This window comes from Pyrus communis, chromosome 14, assembly GCF_041283825.1.
Source record: "Pyrus communis isolate YQ-2024b chromosome 14, ASM4128382v1, whole genome shotgun sequence".
Classification (NCBI taxonomy): Eukaryota; Viridiplantae; Streptophyta; class Magnoliopsida; order Rosales; family Rosaceae; genus Pyrus; species Pyrus communis.
Window position 1 is genome coordinate 7,118,984 of NC_142578.1, and position 15,794 is coordinate 7,134,777.

At 38.5% G+C, this 15,794-nt stretch overlaps 1 protein-coding gene and 1 pseudogene across 2 annotated transcripts; both read left to right on the forward strand.

Annotated features, from left to right (window-relative positions):
• Window positions 1–1,841: 1,841 nt before the first annotated feature.
• Window positions 1,842–3,874, forward strand: LOC137712475 (WAT1-related protein At1g43650-like). 2 transcript variants are annotated; one of them, XM_088684692.1, is made up of 6 exons: window positions 1,842–2,124; window positions 2,208–2,387; window positions 2,468–2,723; window positions 2,819–2,977; window positions 3,218–3,369; window positions 3,467–3,672. In XM_088684692.1, exons 1-6 carry the CDS (start codon window positions 1,949–1,951, stop codon window positions 3,555–3,557), a joined length of 1,014 nt encoding a protein of 337 aa, XP_088540818.1. In that variant the 5' UTR covers window positions 1,842–1,948; the 3' UTR covers window positions 3,558–3,672. The 2 variants fall into 2 exon arrangements, with proteins under 2 accessions (XP_088540818.1, XP_068307647.2); XM_068451546.2 differs by having other exon boundaries at window positions 1,844–2,124; window positions 3,480–3,874.
• Window positions 3,875–4,553: 679 nt separating this feature from the next.
• LOC137712476 (WAT1-related protein At5g07050-like) lies at window positions 4,554–10,111 on the forward strand (annotated as a pseudogene).
• Window positions 10,112–15,794: the final 5,683 nt, after the last annotated feature.

A 15,794-nucleotide genomic window follows, 5' to 3' on the forward strand; every position in this document is an offset into this window, starting at 1 on the left:
GGCTGAAGGTATTGATTATCATGACACTTTTTCTCTTACTGCTAAGATGATCATGGTACGTTGTCTTCTCGTTCTTGCAGCTAGTCAGTCTTGGTCTCTTCACCAGCTTGATGTTACTATGCTTTTTTGCATGGTGACTTGCATGAGGAAATTTATATGACTGTCCCTCCTGGTCTTCGGCGACAGGGAGAGAATCTTGTGTGTCTCATTCACAAGTCCTTTTATGGTCTCAAGCAGGCTTCTCGCTAATGGTTTGCCAAATTCACTACTGCCATTCTTTCCACTGGCTTTCAATAATCTAAAGATGAGTATTCACTGTTCACCAGAAAGTCTGGTACCTCTTTCACAATCTTGCTCATTTATGTGGATGATATTATGATTACCGACAACGACGTCAGTGCCATTGATTATCTGAAGTCTTTTCTCCGTGACCATTTTCGGATAAAAGACCTTGGTGATTTAAAATATTTTTTGGGTATTGAGGTTTCTCGATCTCAGCGTGGGATTTATATTTCACAGCGTAAGTATGCATTACAGATTCTCAAAGATTATGGGTTTTTGGGAGCATGGCCCGTTGCTTTCCCAATGGATGATACAAAATTATCTGATAAAGGAGAACTCCTCAAGGATCCTAAAAAGTATTGACGCTTAATAGGAAGATTGATTTACCTCGCCATAACTCGGCCGAATATCACCTATTCTGTGCATGTCTTAAGCCGGTTTATGCACGAGTCACGTGTACCTCATATGGATGTTGCGCTTCATGTTGTTCATTATTTGAAGTCTACTCCAAGTCAAGGCTTATTATTCATTTCTGACAATTAGACTAAGTTAGCTGCATTTTGTGATTATGATTGGGCAAGTTGTCCTATCACTCGCCGTTCGACTACTGGGTATTGTGTATTCTTGGGAAATTCTTTGATTTCATGGCGGACGAAGCGACAGAAAACTGTTTCACTCTCTTCAGCTGAGGCTGAATATAAGGCTATGGCAGGTGCTTGTTGTGAGTTGATTTGGCTTCAGTTTATGTTGAAAGATTTGAACATTTCTTTCGATGGTCCTTCCATTTTATTTTGTGATAATCAAGCAGCGTTACATATAGTCGCCAATCCTGTTTTTCATGAGCAGACTCGTCACATTGAGATAGATTGCCACATTATATGAGATAAGATTGTAGATGGCACTATAGAAACCAAGTATGTTGGTACGGCACACCAGTTGGCGGATTTGTTTACCAAGCCTCTCGGGAAAGACAAGTTTTCAACTATGTTACACAAGTTGGGAGTTCTTGACATCCACTCTCCAACTTGAGGGGGAGTGTTAGACAAGTAGAAACTTAGTTGAAGTCTACATATGTTTGTAATCCTAGTTGTACTTTTATTCCTAACTTGTAGGGATAATATCCTTGCTGACCAAGTTATGTAATTGTATATATTCAAGTTTCACATATTAATGAAATATACTTCAAGCCAATATATTTTTTCTACATCCTCCTCATTTCTTTGAGCAGCCAAATATTATTCTACTCGGAATTATTAAAGTCATGAATGGAGAAGTTAAGAATAGGGCAAAATGGAATCGGAAGGGGATGAACTGCTCCCATAACCAATCGAATTCTTTTTTTTTTTTTTTTTTAGTTAGTGCATCAAGAATTGCAGTATGGGAGGTCCATGTTTTTCTATTCCGTATAAGTTGTAACAGTCTCATAAAAAGAATATTTCCACGATCGAAAAATGGCCTTTTTTTAGGTTGCACCATAAAAGTAAGGTTTGATTATTGGCATATTGGGAAACTGATTATGTTTTCCACTAGCTAAATATTCGATGAAGTATTAGATGGGCTTGTCATTTGTCAAGCATGAACCTATAAAAATCCTTCACAAATTATAAAAGAAAATCCACTAAAACTTGAAGCAAGTGAAAATTTAGCACAAGAAGGTTTGATATCCATGGAAGGAAGCACTAATTGTTACTTGGCAATGATACTGGTTCAGCTGATATACGGTGGATCAAACGTCCTCATGAAACTATCCCTTCAGGAAGGACTCAATCAGATTGTCTTCGTGGTTTACAGGCATGTTCTTGCCATGGTTTTGGTAGGACCATTTGCTTATATGCTTGAAAGGTAGGGATTCTTGCCTCTTTTCAGACTTTCTTCTTGTACAAGAAACAGCGAAAACTAATTCGGTGATGGATGTGGCTGAACAGGAAGCAGAGGCCTTCGCTCTCATTTTCGATAGCTGCAAAGATTTTTGCTCTTGCATCACTAGGGACTACCATCCATCTTAATATGTTCTATGCTGGTTTAGCATACACTTCTGCAACAGTTGGATGTGCCTTGAGTAATGTTATCCCTGCTTTCACGTTTCTAGTGGCAGTTCTTCTCAGGTATGTTGTCTTCTCACATCCACTGTAGTTGTTGAGTAATGTTATTTTTTCTGTTCTGCAATTTGCTTGGTTTTATTCAGGATGGAGAAACTGAACATTAGAAGCACTCGAGGTCAAGCTAAGGTGGTCGGAACCCTTCTTTGCCTTGGCGGTTCTCTTATTTTCACCTTCTGGAAAGGAGGATACCTATATAAAGGTTTTCTTGAGAAGCCACTGATAGATGGTTTCAACGCTGAGTCTGTTGGCAAGATTCAGCATGTCAAAGAAAACTGGATCAAGGGTTCTGTGCTGATTCTGACGAGTTACACTGCATGGAGTGCATGGCTAATCCTCCAGGTAATTGTATACTCCATTCAAGATGGTGCTCTCCAAACAAATATAATGTAAAAATTAAGTTTTATCTGCCCAACCCTGGTTTTCTGGCTACACAGGCTGTGATCTCCAAAGTCTACCCTGCTCCATTGTCACTAACCACCATGGTATGCTTTTCTGCATCGCTGCAATCTTCTTTCCTTGCCCTGTTTTTTGCTAGGAATCCAAGCTCATGGAAACTGGAGTGGAACCTTGAGCTGTTAACCATCGTCTACTTTGTGAGCGTTTTCTTCCATATATCTTACTTATAAGATCTGTTCAATGACAGAAATTGTGAATAGGACATGACGATGTATTTGCTGTTGTGAGACATATTTTTCTATAATCTTTACCAACATATCTGTTTTATGCATATTTTTAAAACATAATTCCGTAATTTACTTTTGTCCTTCTTGTTGGGAAATGAAATGCTTGAATCTGTAAAAACTTCGAGTCTTCATCCGATCATTTTGCAATAGGGAGTTCTGACCACAGCATTAGTCTATTGCCTGCAAACATGGTGCATCAGTCATAGGGGACCAGTTTTTTCAGCAATGTTTAGTCCACTTCAAGCCGTTACAGTGGCAGTGTTTTCGGCAATTGCTTTCGCGGAGCGACTTCACTTTGGCAGGTAAACCGAAGCACACGAACACTTTCATCCCTTTTCCATCTAACTACTTTCACATAGGACTATTTCCTTCGTCATTGTCCTAAAAAATCTGAAGTAGGTTTTGTGTGCAGCTTGATTGGAGCACTTCTCATTATTGCCGGCCTTTACTGCGTTCTGTGGGGAAGGAGGAAAGACAGTCTGGTTGCTGAACACGCAGAGATTGGAAAAATGACGATCGACGATAACAAAGTTGTAGAGAGTTCCATGAATGAAATTTCAGTAACCAATCCGGTCAGTGGAGAAAAGACGAGACCATGAAGACACATTTCTTTTTTTTTCGTCGTTGGATCGTAAAAAACGGTTGATGTACGAAAAGTTGAGTTTTATCATGATCCAAAAAATTAATCACAGAAATTTCTTTCTTATTCATAATAATCACTAGTTCCATCTTATCAACAAGAGAATCCTTCTTTGCTTTCATGCTCTCATGCTTTCATATGAATTATTTTGATCGTCTAGTCGATTCCATGAGCATATGTTTTGCAATAAACTTGTATTTTTGAATTGGTGATCTATACCAGCAATATTTTACTTTAAACTGGTCCTGATTGCGAGGACTTAGAATAATCAAAGTAGCGTGTCCACTTGGATTCTCAATGGAGCACGCTATGCTCACTTAACAAAGGGATACGATATTATATTTCTTAATTGTAGATTACCACTTTCTCCATTATGAAAAGGAAATTGAACTACGTTAGGATATGTTCCTTTCAAAACACAAATTTTTTGTTTCAATACTTTGTTTAAAGTGAGAATTGTGAATTTAATTGGCACAATATTGAACTGTCGTGTAATGAGAAAGATTAAGATATATCTCCTATTTGTGGTTATATCGCCCGGTTACATGATATCTCCAATTCGGGGGTATATGACATGTTAGAGTCACCCCAAAATTTGGAGAAAACAAGCTCACTAAAAGTAATTTCCACTAATTAATTAAAATAAGGTGTGTCATGGTTCTTTTAGCATATTGTGAAGTGATGGGGTTGATCCTTCACAATTAAAAGGGTTTTTGTCATGATTCCACTAGCTAAAACTATTAAAAGGGTTTTTGTCATGTATTAACTCAGAAGAAGTGGATGGGGTGATCCTTCACAATTATATAAACCCCATTATAACTTTAAGCACAAGAAAGTTTGATATTGATGGAAGGATGTACTCATTACTTGGCAACGGAACTGGTTGAGCTGGTATATGGCGGATCAAACGTCCACATAAAACTTTTCCTTCAGGAAGGACTTATTAGAAAAGTATTTCATTTCCTTGAATAATTAGAGTACATTTGTTATTTATACAGAGAGCTATAGTTTGACAGCTCATCAAAATCTAACCTATAACTGTCCAATAACAAACTAACTGTCCAATGACTAATTACAACAGAAAATGAAGATAAATTATCCTTAATATGCCCCCTCAAACTGAACGTAGGCAACCGTAGTGATAGTTTGTCTCTAAGGAACAAAAAACAAGACTTGGACAGAGATTTAGTGCAGATATCGGCAATTTGATCCTGTGAACACACAAACTGAACAGTTACAGCTTTAGAGAGGACTTTTCCCTGATAAAATGATAGTCAATCTCCACATGTTTAGTCCTTGCATGAAATAAAGGATTTTTGGCTAAGGAAATTGCAGAAATGTTATCACACCACAATTTTGGAGGATAAGGTAGAGACACACCAACATCAACAAGCAATTTACAAAGCCAAGAAATCTCAACAGCAGTGTTAGCAAGAGAGCGATACTCTGCTTCAGTGGATGAGCGAGCCACTGTTGGTTGCTTTTTAGCACTCCAACTAATAAGAGAGTTCCCCAGGAAAATACAAAACCCTCCAGTTGATCTTCTGTCCAAAGCATACCCTGCCCATTCAGCATCTGAAAAGGCATTAACAATGAGAGAACTTGAAGTTTTTGGAAACCAGAGACCTAAATCAAGAATGCCTTTCAAACATCTCAATATTCTTTTGACTGCCTGCAAGTGAGACTACTGGGGTTGATGCATAAACTGACAGAGCAAGTTGACAGCAAAGGAGAGATCTGGTCTAGACCAAGTAAGGTATTGTAACCCTCCTACAATTGATCTGTACTCCTCGGGATTAGAGAGCAATGGAGAAGAGTGATCCAGTTTTGATGTACTTAGAGGTGTAGCACAGGGTTTTGCACCAGCCATGTTGGTCTTGGTAAGTAAATCAAGGATATATTTGGTTTGTGAAATGAAAATACCAGATGATGATCTTTTTACCTCAATCCCAAGGAAAAAAATGAAGAGGACCCAAATCCTTGATTGGAAAGAGAGAACTCTATTGAGCTATTGTGTCATTGCAAGCTTGTGAAGATGGACCCATGACCAAGATGTCATCAACATAGACTAGGATAAAAACCAAAGAAGGATCCTTCTTGACAAAGAGAGAGTGATCATTTTGTGATCCATGAAAGCCCATTGATTTAAGTGCACCATGAAGCTTCTCATACCAGGCTCGAGGAGTCTGCTTTAGTCCATAAAGGCTCTTGTGTAGCTTGCAAACATAGTGTAGCTTTGTAGGGTCTTGAAAGCTAGATGGTTGCTGCATAAACACATTTTCACATAGATTACCATGTAAAAAGGCATTACTAACATCTAACTGGTTTAGAAACCAATCATACTGTGATGCAAGTGTGAGAAGAAGCCTGATGGTAACTGGTTTAGCCACAGGACTGAAAGTTTTTGTATAATCTAAACCCTCATGTTGATGAAAATCCTTGGCTACTAAACGAGCCTTGTATTTGTCAATAGTACCATCAGCTTTCATATTGATTCGGAACACCCATTTGCAGCCAACAGGATTCTAAGAAGGATGTGGGGGAACAAGAGACCAAGTTCCTGTGTTAATCAGTGCATTAAATTCCTCTTGCATAGCCTGTCTCTAGTGAGGGTGTTTGGAAGCTTGGAGATAAGTAGCAGGAAGCTAATATGTAGAAATGTGTGAATAAAGAGGGTGTTTGGTAGCTGAATAGGCTTTAGGTCTAAAACTGTTGGATTTGGATCTTGTTTGCATAGGGTGAGTGTTTAGAAGAGGGGTTAGTGAGATGTGTGGGGAAGGAGGAGAGATAGGGTAGAGGGAGGTAGTAATGTGAGGTGAAGAGGTTGAGTTAGGAAATGATGCAGGTTGGTTGAGAGTTGGAGAATGATAAGATGCTATAGGGAGCTTGGTGAAGGTAAAAGTGGAAGGTATGGGAGAAGAAAAGGTAGAAGCCGAGGATGAAGATGATGAAATTGGGGAACTTGATGAAATAGGAAGGTCAGTTCATCAAAGATGACATGCCTCGAAATATAAACCTTTTTGGAGTGGATATCAAGACATCTATAGCCCATGTGATTGAGACTATAGCCAAGAAAGACGCATGGCTTACTTTTGGGTTCAAGTTTAGAACCTAAATAGGGTTTTAGCCAAGGAAAACACCTGCACCCAAACACTTTAAGTGTTGTATAATCTAGTGACTTGCTAAAAAGTTGTTCCCAAGGACAGGATCTAGACATAGTAGGCAATCTGTTTATGAGATAAACTGTTGTGGAGAATGCTTCAACCCAATAAACATGAGGAACATGAGAAGCAGCTAAAAGTGTGCGAGCAACTTCTACTAAATGTCTATGCTTGCGCTCCACACAACCATTTTGTTCTAGTGTGTGAGGGCATGAGAGTTGATGATGAATACCATTGTTTTTAAGATATTGAGTAAACACTGAACTAAGGAATTCACCTATAGAATCAGATTGTAAAGTGACAACTTTATTATTTAACAAAGATTCAGCAAGAGCTTTGAATTCAAGAAAGGTTTTGAACACCTCAGATTTACATTTGATTTGAAAGAACCAGCTATATCGAGTGAAATCATCCACTATAAGAAGATAAAATCGGTAACCATATATAGAGAGAAGTAGAGCTAGACCCCAAACATCTGCTTGTAAAAGTTCCAAATGTCTAGTAGTAACACTAGAAGCTGATACAAATAGCAGTTTTGAACTTTTAGCCAATGCACAATCTGAACAAAAGGTTTTATTTATACTAGTAGTGAGAGAAATACTAGACTTAGAAACAAGTTTATGTAAAACTTTGAAAGAGGGATAACCCAATCTTTGATGCCAAATCTCTGGAGAAGCTTTGACAGTGGCTGCAAAAAGCTTATGCGATCCATCATTGACAGATGCAGTGAATGGATAAAACCCATTTTGTACAAGCCCTTTAAAAAACGTCATCTCTGAAGTAAGATCCTTCATAGTGAAGTGAAAAGGATATAGATGAATTGAACACCAATTATCAAGTGTAAATTTATTTGCAGAAAGTAAATCTTGCTTTAAAGCAGGCACATGTAACACATCATGCAAAACAAAACGATGATGAGGAGTAGATATAGAGGAAGAACCAGAATTAGATATAGGCAAACCTTTGCCATCACCAATGTTGACTTATTTAGGGCTGATGTATGGTTTTGGATGTTGAAGATTCGCCAGAGAACTTGTCATATGTGAGCTAGCTCTGGAATCAAGAAGCTAAGAAGGAGAAGCAGTTTGTGAAGGATTAGCACACATAGCCATCTGAGAATGTCGATTACGAAACTGAGGATTCATACGGTGAAGGCAATCAGATGCTTCATGATCATACTGATGATAGATTTGACAAGTGGCTTTTTTTTTTTCCACTGAAATTAGAACCCAAGCGACCTCCACGATTGTTCCTTTGAGTATAGCGATTGTAATTCTGACGCTGATTGTTACCACGATAGCCGGAGAAATTACCCTTATTTTGAAAATGCCTAGGGTTTGACTGATTGCAATCTTGAGAATGGCCCTGACACTGTTAAACTGAGATGAATTCTGAGCAAGAAAGGCGGGAGAGCCAGAATTGGAAGTCGGTGTAGGTAGAATGCCAAACGATGATGCAAGATTCGAATTAAAGGCCTGAAAAACTCTAGAGGATGTAGTAGCTTTGTTACGAGTTGCAAGCTGAATTTCTTTCAGAAGTAATCCATGTAGCTTATCAAATGTTGTAGAACTGAGACGGAATTGGATCACATCAATAAAGGAATCATACTCAAGCGGCAGGCCAAGAAGTGTTACAGAAATTAGATCAGAGTCTTCAACTGAAGCTCCAGAGTTGGCAAAAGCATCAGCGATCTCTTCAATTTGTTGCAGATAAGTAACAGTAATGGAATCGCCTTTTGAAATGTTGCGAAGACGAGATCGAAGTTCATGAATGTGAGACTGAGAGGTTGCTGCAAGGCGGGATTTAAGCTTCGACCATGGCTCTCGAGAGGAATTGACACTAACAGTATAGGGAATTAGGGATTCAGAAAGTGTGGAGTTGATCCAGATGAGAATATTTTGATCATTCTTATACCAAGAAACATAGGCAGGGTTCAGAGTGCGATTGCCGGAAGAATCAAGGAGAAATTGAGGCGGCACCGCCATTGATCCATCAATGAGACTAGTAATATTATAGTGACGAAAGATTGGTGTAAAGAGAGCAATCCAGGTCAAGTAATTTGTAGTGGTGAGCTTGATTGGCATCATAGATCCGATGTTTTGGATCGTGATGGAGGTAGAATTGGAAGAATTAGGGTTTCAAGAAGGAGTCGAAAGGGGATGAATTGGAGAAGCCGATTCCGACGAAGAAGACACCATAGCTGAATTGATGAGAGAAGCTCGAAGAGATCAAACATGATTGAGAAATCGATCAAAAAATCAGAGAAGAGAAAGATTGCAGTGGGAAGCGAGAAGGATTGGATCAAAGAGAGAGAAGTCGATAGACAAAGGCGGGTGATACCATATTAGAAAAGTATTTCATTTCCTTGAATAATTAGAGTACATTTGGTATTTATACAGAGAGCTATAGTTTGACAGCTCATCAAAATCTAACCTATAACTGTCCAATAATAAACCAACTGTCTAATGACTAATTATAATAGAAAATCAAGATAAACTATCTGTAATAGGATTCCATCCAATCGTCTCCATGGTTTACAGACATGTTCTACCTATGGTTTCGGTAGGACCATTTGCTTATGTACTTAAAAGGTAATCATTCTTGCTTGTTTTTGGACTTTCTTCTTGTACAGGAAACAGTGAAAGCTAATCTGGTAATGGATGTGCTGAGCAAAAAGCAGAGGCATTCACTCTCATTTTCGACAGCTACAAAGATTTTCGTGTTTGCATCACTTGGAACTACCATCCATCTGAATGTGTACTATGCTGGTTTAGCATACACTTCTCCAACTGTTGCATGTGCCTTGAGTAATGTTATCCCTGCTTTGACGTTTCTAATGGCGGTTCTTCTTGGGCATATTCCTCCTCTATCACTGCTTAATCATAGAGGGGAAAATAAAAGTTCTTTTTCCTATTATGTAATTTTCTTACTCTGTTTCAGGATGGAGAAATTGAAGATTAGAAGTGCTTGAGGTTAAGTTAAGATGGCCGGTACGCTTTTTTGCATTGGTGGTTTTCTTGTTTTCACGTTCTGGGAAGGATAGCTATTTAAAGGTTTCATTGAGAAGCCACTGATAAATGTTTTGAACATTGAGGGGATTGCCAGTGAGATGAGGCATGTTAAGGAAAATTGCATGAAGGTTCTGCCCTTATTCTAACGAGTCACATTGCGTGGAGTGCATGGCTAATTTTCCAGGTGAATATTTACACGATTCAAAATGACTGTTATACAAATATAATGTAAATTATTTGTCTGACTTTGGCTTTCTTGCTTCATAGGCTCTGTCTCCAACGTCCACATTGCTCCATTGTCACTAACCACCATGACAACGAAACACCGAATGACGTTCATGCTTCATCTATTCTAAGATTAAGCTATCCTCAAGTTCAATAGTTTCAAACTTCAATTCACCACGCAAGAATAACCACAAACATAGCCACATCATCAAAGATAATACCAATTCCATGACACAATTATTAACATCCACAGGTAAAGGTACTTAGACCTAATACCTAAGCTCTGATACCACTAAAAGTTGACACGCCTCGATCCCGACATTCGTCCAGGATTGACACATGACGTCACCAATTACCCGTATCTCTAACTTACCCCCCTTCGGGATATGGCAAAACACAACTTGAGAATTAAATTGCATGGTAATTTTTTGTATACTTTATGGCTGCATCTAACCTCTTCGTTAGACTGCCTACGTATCCTAAACAAGGATCAAGCCATTCGTAGTTCGTCTTTCACTACACTCGAACAATCATCACATAAATCACTATGCATAACATGCATGCAACATCACGAGGAACATTTGATGAAGTGCAACATAGATCTCTAGCCATATTGGTCAACGACTCTAATCATAATGACAACAATCACATCAATCAATAACACATATCATACACCAAAACGCAGGACTAGAGCGATGCAGTTTGGCCGAAGCCTACATCTCTGAAGCTTTCTCAAATAAATCAAATCTAAGGAACCAATGAGTCAAATGATGCGATTTCGAACCACTAAACGAAATCTATCAACATCGGGTTCCGGAAGGGGATTCCGAACCACTTAACCGAATCCAAAACTAGGATACGATTCCGGACCACTCAACGGAACCAAGACACCAAAGGGGATTCTGGACCACTCGACCGAATCCAAAACCAGGATACGATTCCGGACCACTCAACAAAATCGCGGAGTAGAAGGGATTCTAGACCTTTCAACGAATCCGAGTGGATACGATTCTGGACCACTCAACGGAATCAAGGAGTACAATGCGTATCGAACCACTCAATGAAATCCAAGCTGGATACGATTATGGACCACTCAACGGAAACCCGGATCATGAGGGATTCCGGACCACTCAATGAAATCTAGATGAAGCATGGAACCAGACCATTCAACGGAACCCTAGCGGAAACCCAGTTCCGGATCAGTCAACAGAATCGAGCGCAAGTCTAAGGAATATAGCAATGGCTTGAAGAAACAATACAAAAACCAAGTATTCAATTTAGAAAGCTGAACGAAATGAAACAAAATGCAAGTACTAAGTTTAGAACGGGTCAATAAAGCAAGATATGAAACGATATCGAAGCAACGAATCCCCATAACAGTGGGTTAACGGTCCACTACTAGCCTTCACATTTCATCACATCATACCAATCATACAAATCAAACCACATTCCACAAACATTTTCAATGCATAAATCAAAACATACATGATAAACAAGTATAATATAATACGATGCCACTAGTACGCAAATTGAGTCACACGTTAATCGAGGAGGCACGTCATCACGATGAGCCCATCAAGCTCCATGAAATCTCAACGACACTCTAAGATAACCAACACGCTAGAAGAACTCGGGCTAGTTGACTAGAAAGCCAATTGTCGATCAAGGTCGAAAGTAGGGTCCACAACCCTAGAAATCTAAACCAGAAGATCCGCCTTTTAGATTTCTAATCCGTAACTTCCCAAGAGTCTTATTAATCTTATAGATCAATATCCTAAAATTCTGGAACGATCTAACGGTCGGATATCCGCCAATCGCAAGTTCAAATGGTGGTCAACGTTTGATTTTAAAACTTAGAAATCAAATTCGGGAAGATCCGTACGTCGGATTCCCGATCTTTCAGTTCCTAATTCATCCAATATTACATACTATTATGTATTAAAGTTTGGTGCCGATCCAACGGTCGGATCGTCAATTCATATAATAAACAAGTAACGACTAAATAAGCGTTCAACTACAAAACTATACTAAAACATCAGACTTTCACTAAATGGATGTCAAATATGGAATCGAGGCATCAAAATTTAGCCTAGAAAGGTTAGGTGAGGTTTCGGCCACCCGCCGCCGCCTTAACTCGCCGACAAATTCAACTATTTCAAAAAATTACCAAAATTTACAAATTTGTAGATCTCAATGAAGGGAGCAATTTTCATACTTGGGCTGAAGTCCAACTCAACCGAGAAACGCCTGAAATCAGCCTTGGACCGCCAAAAACCCTAGAAAAGGGTATGCTTTGATTTGGCTTCCATATGAGCTCTGCGGCCTCCACCATTGCTTGGGCTTTGTTCTTAGGGTTGAGGGGAGTCTATTGGTGGTGGCAATCGACGGTAATCATTGTCGAAGTCATCGGAAAAATGAGAAAATCGTTAGAAAAACGTGGACTTTGTGGCTTCGGTTTGTAAAATTGGGTTAGAAGATATAATACCACAAAGATGTTGGGCTCGCCGATAGCTTTTCATAGACACCAAAATCACCTCAATCGGACATTAGACGGAAGAGATACAACCGGATCAAGAAATCGGGTTGGAGTTTGGAATCGGGTCAAGGAGATAAAGTCTTGGTTGGGTGTTTCCTCACCTCTCTCCTTTCCCTCCCTCTTCTCATTTTTGATTGGTTCCTTTTTTTCTCTCCCCCCTTTCTCATTGGCTAACCTCCCTCCTCTTTTATTTCTCCTTTACTTTCCATCCCAGCCGTCCATCTCTCTCATTTTTCTTCTTTCCTTTCCATCCCAACCACACACGTGGTACAATCTCAGTGCTCCAGAAAATCTGGAGCCTTGTAGAGAAGGTTAAACTTACAAAAATGTCCCTAACTTTAAATGTTAATAAATCATTCGTTATAACTCCGTTTTCACGAGCGGTTTGTGCCTACGTGTTCGTGAGATTGAGCTCTATTCAAAAATATAAATTGTGACCTCGAAAGGCCTACATATTTTAAATAACTAATTTCTAAACTTCAAACTTCGTAACTAGTTTAATTAAAATCTAAATTCAAATAAATTAATATAAATTCCCCAAAAATAATATAAAATCTCAATAATACAAATACGTAGATTATAATAGTGAAATCCAGGAACGGGATTTCACAATTTATTTTGTTCCCTTCCATAAATAATGTGGGTTATTTTAGCTCAGTTTCAGAAATAGTGTAGATTATTTTGGTTTAGTTTCAGAAATAGTGTGAGTTATTTTGCTGTAGTTCCAGAAATAATATAGGTTATTTTGGTTTAGTTTTATAAATAGTGTGAGTTATTTTGCTATAGTTCCACAAATAGTATGGGTTATTTTGGTTCAGTTCCAAAAATCATGTGAGTTATTTTGCTGTAGTTTCAGAAATAATATGAGTTATTTTGCAGTAGTTCCAAAAATAGTTAGAAATAGTGTGAGTTATTTTGGTTCAGTTCTAGAAATAGTATAAGTTGTTTTGCTATTGTTTCAGAAAAAGTATGTGTTATTTTGCAGTAGTTCCAAAAATAGTGTGAGTTGTTTTAGTTTAGTTTTGAGAAGTTCCATAAATAATACAAGATTATGTCCACTAAATCACGAACAAGAATATGTAATCACACTTTTTGGACTCATGTTCAACAAATACTTTATAAATATTCAAATTTTTTTTTTTAATTTTGTATTGGAGCAAAGACATGAGAACCGCACTTGAAATGGTGAATTCTCTCCGTGAGGATCGATTTGGAATGTCTTGGTCTAGAATCATTATTGAATAGTTTTGCTTGGGCTCTTGCTTTTAGCCCTTTTTTTTACTTCTCTCCTGCTCTCTCTCTCTCTCTCTCTCTCTCTCTCTCTCTCTCTCTCTCTCTCAACCTCTGTTGTCAAAATCTAAGTAAAATGCTTAATTAAATGCTACACATTATTTAGTTTGACAAGCTTCTAAATTCTACTACTAATTCTACATTTTAAAATGAAAAATGCTATACAGACTTGCCATCCAAGTGAGTCTCATGGAAATTGTTATACACGTCCTCTATCTTAATAATATAAGCAAAATAGGCCTACCACAAAATAAGGTATAATAAAATAAGTTCAATAATTGTACTTCCTTCACCTTCCCAACCACATTGTCCCCTTTTTTTCACATCTCTAGCTACAAACCATATATCCCCACACTGCATCACCATTAAAATCACCATGAACAACCAAAATTAAACATTGGATCCCAAAACTTGAAATTAAACTGGCTGGAATCACACCCAGATGTAATTTTGAAAAGTTAGAATTTTGATCCCAATAAAATCACTGCTACACGCAAAACTTAGATCCCACCATCTTCTCATGCTTCGTCCTTGTCGTCTTCTCATCGTCTTGGATTTTCCATCATCTCCTAAACTAAAGGCGCTCTAGTTTTCTTAGACAAGACTAAACTAACAGAAAACAAAACTAATAGAACCTAAAACGTCAGGGGAAAAATCAAGAAATCAGTATGTTATTATGGTTGGGCCATTTTAATTGGACTTGTTTAATATTGGGCTAACACACCCCGACCGGAATCGAGGCATGCTGGCCGTCACGTGAGGGTGACGTAGCCATGAATGCAGAGCGGAAATGATAGTGATATGAAAATGTGGGTAAATAAAAACCAAACTAGCTAATTTACACTAGGTAAGTATATAAGTGCGAGTGAAGATGTTTAAAGCACGGATACACATCATCAGAGCATAGATAACCTAAGTGCAGTCCATCAGGGCAAATGTTAATTATACAGGATATGAAAGAAACCCTACACTGTTTAGAGTTTGTTAGAACCACCGTAGAGTCCTCGTGAGCCACCAACACGAACGTCTAACTAGAACCTAGAGGGGCGCAAAACATAAAACGTGAGTGGGCGAAAAAAAAAACAAAGCTTTTAAAAACCATTTCACATTTCAAGAGTAATAACCCCTCACCGTAAAACCCGTATAATTTCCCAGAAAATATTAATACATATGTATATAGAAATCATGCCAAGAATGGCGAAAACCAAGTATATGCCATGTCAAATATCTCAGTAATGAAATAGGTAAGCCAGGTAAAATAAATCAATGTAAAATGATGTGCCTGCCGGAGTCACCTAACGTGACCTGTATGGCTGAACCTATAGCTCATCCACCAAATCCTGCACACGAGTCAGAACCATCTAATATGGTCTGTACGACAGGCTGAGTGTAAATAGGTACGCTCAAGTGCTACGATCACGTGAAGGCTGTGTGAAGTATCGTAAGTCACCTACGAGTCGAAACCACCTAATGTGGTCTGTACGACAGGCTGACACCTGTTTTGGATCCAAGGTGAGCGTGCGGTGCGGGAGGTGAAAGATCATGTGAAGGCTGGCCCTGGCCTAGGGCGAAGCTCTAACACCGGGGTGCAGGATAATAAGCACTAAATGTATCTCAACATAAGCAAACACACTACAATCATTATCATCAAAATGCACTCACTTAAAGCTTACCTGGGTGTTCACAGTGTCATGCAATAATATGCATATCTATACTAATGCATATACTAAAATGTAATGCAATTGACATGGCATTTAAAAACGTAAATCCATTTAAAACCATTTATGGGAAAATGAAAAACATATATACGTATTTATAGAAAACCAAAAGCCCACTCACTGGTATGTAGCAGGGTCGTAACCCC